Source organism: Mandrillus leucophaeus, unplaced genomic scaffold (assembly GCF_000951045.1).
Source record: "Mandrillus leucophaeus isolate KB7577 unplaced genomic scaffold, Mleu.le_1.0 Scaffold1077, whole genome shotgun sequence".
In the NCBI taxonomy this organism is placed as follows: Eukaryota; Metazoa; Chordata; class Mammalia; order Primates; family Cercopithecidae; genus Mandrillus; species Mandrillus leucophaeus.
Window position 1 is genome coordinate 432648 of NW_012098954.1, and position 6533 is coordinate 439180.

General features: G+C 39.7%; 1 protein-coding gene across 1 annotated transcript in view; it reads left to right on the forward strand.

Annotated features, from left to right (window-relative positions):
• Positions 1-5266, forward strand: part of SAMD8 (sterile alpha motif domain containing 8) — a 79327-nt gene extending 74061 nt beyond the window's left edge. Inside the window, exons 5-6 of the mRNA XM_011986003.1 lie at positions 4592-4742; positions 4916-5266. Coding sequence (XP_011841393.1) covers positions 4592-4742; positions 4916-5220 — 456 coding nt within the window. The 3' untranslated portion in view covers positions 5221-5266. The remainder of the gene's footprint in view (positions 1-4591; positions 4743-4915) is intronic.
• Positions 5267-6533: the final 1267 nt, after the last annotated feature.

Sequence of the window (6533 nt, forward strand, 5' to 3'; positions counted from 1 at the left end):
CACCCAGCCTCTTTAGCCTATTTTTCATTTAATAGTATGTTGTTTACTTTTTTCTAAAAGGAACTACATCTTTTTAACAGTAGTCCATTGTGGATACCAGGTTCCAAATGATGTACATTTTGATTGTTTCAAAATTTTACTATTTATAAACAGTGCTATAGTAAACATTCTTGTACGTTGTGCTTTTGCACTTAGTTATCTCTTAAGATAAATTATTGAAAGTAAAATTACAGAATTAAAGGACACGCACATTGAAAAATATGATATGGGCTGGACGAGGTCGCTCATGCCTGTAATCCCAGCACTTTGGGAGTCTGAGGTGGGCGGATCACTTGAGGCCAGGAGTTCAAGACCAGACTGGCCAACATGATGAAACCCCATCTTTACTAAAAATACAAATAATTAGTTGGGCATGGTGGCAGGCACCTGTAATCCCAGCTACTTGGGAGGCTGAAGCAGGAGAATCGCTTGAACCTGGGAGGCAGAGGTTGCAATGAACTGAGATCACACCACTGCACTCCAGCCTGGGTGACAGAGCAAGACTCCATCTCAAAAAAAAAAAAAGTGATATATATTGCTAAAATACACACTTGAAAAGATGAGTTTTTCACTACTGCCAACATGTATGCATGTCAGCTTTCTTACCCTCTTGCCAGCACTGCCATTCTGATTGATGAAAGATAATATCTGATGCTTTTATGGTCTTATTTTTTTATATTTTACAACTTTAATTTATTTTGAATTTGTTTCTGTGCATGGTGTGCACAGTTTCTCCAAAATAGTATGCTGTGTACATGGTGTGAAGAGTTTCACCCAAATAGTATTCTAGTTGATTAGGGGAGATTTTATTTTATTTTAGTCATTGGTTTTTTAAGACAGATTCTCGCTTTGTTGCCCAGGCTGGAGTACAGTGGCATGATCATAGCTCACTGTCAGCCTCAAATTCCTGGTCTCAAGCAATCCTCCTGCCTCAGCCTCCTGAGTAGCTGGGACCACAGGCATACACCACCACACCCCAGCTAAATTTTTTTTTTTTTTTTTTTTTGAGATGGAGTCTTTCTCTGTCGCCCAGGCTAGAGTGCAGTGGCGCGATCTCGGCCTACTGCAACCTCTGCCTCCTGGGTTCAAGGGATTCTCCTGTCTCAGCCTCCTAAGTAACTGGGATCACAGGCGCCCGCCACCATACCCGGCTAATTTTTGTATTTTCAGTAGAGGCAGAGTTTTATCATCTTGGCCAGGCTGGTCTTGAACTCCTGACTTCATGATCCACCCACCTCAGCCTCCCAAAGTGCTGGGATTACAGGCGTGAGCCACCGCGCCTGGCCTGATTTTAATTTTTTTTTCCTAGAGACAGGATTTCACTTTGCTGTCCAGGCTGGTCTTGAACTCCTGACTTCAAGTGTTCTTCCCATCTCAAATTCCCAAAGTGTTGGGATTACAGGCATGAGCCACCACGCCCAGCCAGGACAGATTTTAAAGAATAAAAATATAGGCTGGGCACAGTGGCTCACGCCTGTAATCCCAGCACTTTGGGAGACCAAGGCGGGTGGATCACGAGGTCAGGAGATCAAGACCATCCTAGCTAACACGGTGAAACCCCGTCTCTACTAAAAATATAAAAAAATTAGCCGGGCATGGTGGCGAGCACCCAGCTACTTGGGAGGCTGAGGCAGGGGAATGGCGTGAACCTAGGAGGCAACGGAGCTTGCAGTGAGCAGAGATCGCGCCACTGCACTCCAGCCTGGGTGACAGGGCGAGACTCCGTCTCAAAAAAAAAAAAAAAAAAAAGAAAAATATAAGCTTATTACACTGAAAAGAGAAAATTTTCCATAGCTAAGGGATTTAATTGTAGGACAGCCGCCGAGGAGAGGGATATGTGTGCATAGGGCTGCAACATATGCTGCAAAAATAAATTAGATACCATCCCTCTATGGTATAAACAGCCCTTTTTCTGTCTCTAATGACTGTTTTTATCAGTTGGTTATATATAGATATTTCTCCTCCAATCTGACCTAAATACTGTTAATTGCTTTGAATTATAATATAACCTACTTACTGACCCGTATTATTTGCAGCAATTGTTATAAATAGAAAGTTAAAGTGATAGTAACTTGAAATCAAATCCCTTACAGTGAATTCCATAAGGTACTTTCATTATAATAAATTAATTGCTTGAAATTGCATTCCCAGAAGTAAGGGGTTTGAGGACAGAACCAAGAACATGTCTATTTTTGAAATTTAGAAACACTTAATGCATATTTCTACACCTTCTCTTATCAAAACATCCTCTTCATTCTGCTCTGTTGTGTTTCAGTTTTTATTTTTCTGGAAGAATATATGGGACATTTAAGACGGGAAAGGATGGAGAGGCACCTTTTGACTGGCATCACTAGTTTCCTATCCTTGGTTGAATCATTTTCGTAGCAGTCCCTTCTCTTTATTTACTACGTGATTTTTTACTTTCTCAAGAGTAATATCTCTAAGCCCATGTTCATAGCGATCACGGAAGAACCAAACCCATGTGTTTTCTCTTTCTCTCTCTCTAACAGTAAATTCTTCTTCCTCTCTTTCCCTCAAATGAGGCAGAAAGGGAAAGCTGGGTAGTGTATAATCAGCAGGTGAGATTCCTAATGAGATTGTGGTATCTGTGAAGTTGTTTATTTTGGTCATATTTGATAGAATCTTGAAGACAGGGCTTTGGAATTGGGCTCCCTGGGTTCACATCCTGCCTATGTTATTTACTAGCTATGTGACCTTTCTAAGCCAGTTTCCTCATCTGTACAATTAAATCACTTCATAGGATTGCTGTAGAAATTAAATGCAATAACACATAATGCACTTAGCAGCACGCCGTGCACATAGTAAATGCACATAAAATTTTAGCACCTTTTTGTACCATTATTATATTATTATTAAATTGTATTATTATTATAATATTAGTATGCTGGGTTTTTTTGTTTGTTTGTTTGTTTGTTTTTTTGAGATGGAGTTTTGCTTTTGCTGCCCAGGCTGGAGTACAATGCCACGATCTCCACTCACCACAACCTCCCCCTCCCGGGTTCAAGAGATTTTCCTGCCTCAGTCTTGAGTAGCTGGGATTACAGGCATGTGCCACCACACCTGGGTAATTTTTATACTTTTAGTAGAGACGGGTTCCACCATGTTGGTCAGGCTGGTCTCAAACTCCCGACCTCAGGTGATCCATCTGCCTCAGCCTCTCAAAGTGCTGGGATTATAGGCGTGAGCCACCATGCCTGGCAGTATGCCTTTTTTTTTTTTTTTTTTTTAAAGTAGCGACTGCCCCTCTTTTGTAAAGCAGCTATCACTCAAAGTCTTCCTCAAAATGGATTGCTCTTTTAGGCGTATATGTGGGAGTTGGGATTAGGTTTGGCTGTTGATAACTGGAAATTCAAAGTGGCTATGGTTTAGTAAACACACAATGCTTTATTCTCTCTCAAAAAAGAGTCTGAAGGTAGGTACACCAGGTCTGGTATGAAAATTTTATGAAGTCATCCAAAAAAACCCCATCATTCTTCTGTCTTTCTGGTCTGCTATCACAATACTTGGCTTGTAGCCTCAAAGCCACTTTGTGGTCCAAGATGGTTGCTGGAGTTTCACCTCCAGTTGAATGAGTCGGAGTTGTAGACTAAAAGAAGGGAAGGTAGAAAGTTAGAAAAGACTTCCTCAAAACTGTTGTCTCTTACCTTGATAAGTAGCCTTCCCAGAAACCCTTAACACTTCTACTTAGATCTTATTGTACAGAACTTAGTCATGTGGCCACACCTAGCTACAAGGGAGGTTGGGAAAGGCAATATTGTGGCTGAATTCATTGCTGCCTCAGTATTTTTGGGATTCTGTTACCAGTGAAGAAGGGGAGAGTGGATGTTGAAAGGTAGACATTGATCTCTGTCTGTCATAGCCTATGTCTTACTGGCAAGAATAGCCAAGCAAATACTACTGTGATATTGGATTAAAAACTTTGAGATGTTTTTGTGTTATAGAGAACTTTTTATTATAAAGGAACTCCTAGTAAAGGAGTTCATGTTACAGTGATTCCATTTATTTACTTATTTTTAATTAATTAATTTTTTTTAGACACACTCTTACTCTGTCACCCAGGCTGGAGTGCAGTGGCGCGATCTCGGCTCCCTGCAACCTCTGCCTCCCAGGTTCAAGTGATTCTCCTACCTCGGCCTCCTGAGTAGCTGGGATTACAGGCACGCGCCACCACGCCTGGCTAATTTTTGTATTTTTAGTAGAGATGGGATTTCGCCATGTTAGCCAGGCTGATCTTGAACTCCTGATTTCAGGTGATCTGCCCACCTCAGCCGCCCAAAGTGCTGGGATTACAGGCGTGAGCCACTGCACCCAGCCTGATTTCATTTAATTACCAAAATATTTCTGAGTACAGCCAAGCTTTACCCACCCAGTCTTGAAGTCTGCCTGGAATTCATTAGACTGAGGACCTAACTGCTTTGGCTTAGATCTTATTTCTAAGTTATTCAGCATTTAAATTTCAATGGGAATGGATGTTGGGAAGTTCCCACCTCCCTAAGCATTTGAAGCACTAATTCTTAACTTTTCTTTATAGATATATGGCAGTGTATGGGAGAAATTACATCGAGCCTTTGCCATTTGGAGTGGCTTTGGTATGACCCTGACTGGCGTTCACACATGTGGAGATTACATGTTTAGTGGCCACACAGTCGTCCTAACTATGCTGAATTTCTTTGTCACTGAATGTAAGTATCTTTTTAGTGCTTCTATGCATATTAGATAACTAGCTGTAGTGAAGGCTGTGGGGAGGGTGTCAGATCCTGTGAAGAATGGCAAAACAGCCTGACCTGAGAAACATGTGACTGAGCAGCATTGGAAGGAATGTAGCTTTAAAATGATCTTTCTGTCCTTTTCCTAGATACACCAAGAAGCTGGAATTTCTTGCACACTTTATCCTGGGTTCTCAACCTCTTTGGAATCTTCTTCATCTTGGCTGCCCATGAACATTATTCCATTGATGTGTTTATTGCTTTTTATATAACAACAAGACTCTTTTTGTACTACCATACTCTGGCCAATACCAGAGCATATCAGCAGAGTAGGAGAGCAAGGATTTGGTTTCCCATGTTCTCTTTTTTTGAATGCAATGTTAATGGCACAGTTCCTAATGAATATTGTTGGCCATTTTCAAAACCAGCAATAATGAAAAGACTAATTGGATGAAGACTATCTTTCTAATGAATTTGTGACTAAATATATAATAGTTGTTGAAAATGAGTAACTTTGCATTCTCCCCCTAGGTTGTTCCTAGATGCCTGGCTTATGTGTTGACAAAGTAAAGTTTTCTGTTCTGAGCAAAGTTATGATTATAAAAAGCAAGCAAGAACAATCAAGAGTCCTTATGTAGCTGTTTGAACAGAAAGCTTAAGTAGATGTTTTCTGCCCCTTCTCTTTAGGAAGACTTAATGTTGTGATTGAAGTTAGGCTGTACCCTTACCTGTTGAGTATTTGCTTATTGAACTTTAAACAAGTCAACTTGAGCAGTTTGCTGATTGAGGAATTTTCATTGATTTCCAGTAAGGCTCTGGTCAAGAAATAATATGTTTTGAAGCTACTTATTATCTTTAGAAGAAGAAACCCTACCAAGTGATCAGTACTTGTTCTTTGGACTAATCTCTGTGTCAGTTTAAAAATATGCCACGCTGGGACATGATCTGTTTTACTGACAGTTTTTGCCTTCTGAACCATCTTTTATGTATACTGAGCATACCAGGATGCCTGAAATAAGAGGAGAATGAAAGAGGCCATAGATGACGTGACAGAGTACTGGCTAGGATGCCATTGGTCTCCTCATTAATGCAGATGTAGAGCTGGCATTTTTCACCAAAGATGCAAGAAAAGATGCAGTGCTTGTTTTGTTCTGAGGGTTCAGTGTAACCATCAGTAAGTGTTCATGAGGGAAAAATGGCTGCATCCATAAAAATAAATGGACTTAATGTTAGTAGTATAGGTACCCAGAATAACTCTGTGCTATAGTAGATGACAGTCCAATTTTATGCTTTTTTAATGGTGTTATTTAATAAGCCAAATAGGAGTGTTTTACCAGATGTTAGATAAAGTTCTTTTGTCGTTAAGTAGGGAGGTATGCATGCAAAGAATTTTCTCCTGAAAAGAAACTTATAGCACGCAAAATACAACTTTTTGGTTTTTGAAATTTATCATTCTTGGCCGTTGGAAGTAAACAGTCTCAGACATACTTGGATATGAAAAAGTTGTGTTGTTTTTTACTTTTAAATATAATGGTGTATATACCTTCTTTGTATTTAGTCTTAATTTGGCAGTCAGGAAGTGATATAACTTAGCTGCTATTTACAACACTAGAAATATAGTACTTTAAGTAATTTCACCTCTGTGATAACATTTGTTACTTTATTTTTAATGATTTTTTACAATAGTTATGACAGTAGGATGGTTATGGAATTGGAATTTAAACCCCAACTAATGAGCTTAGCTGCTGGGAATAATAATTAGGTTTT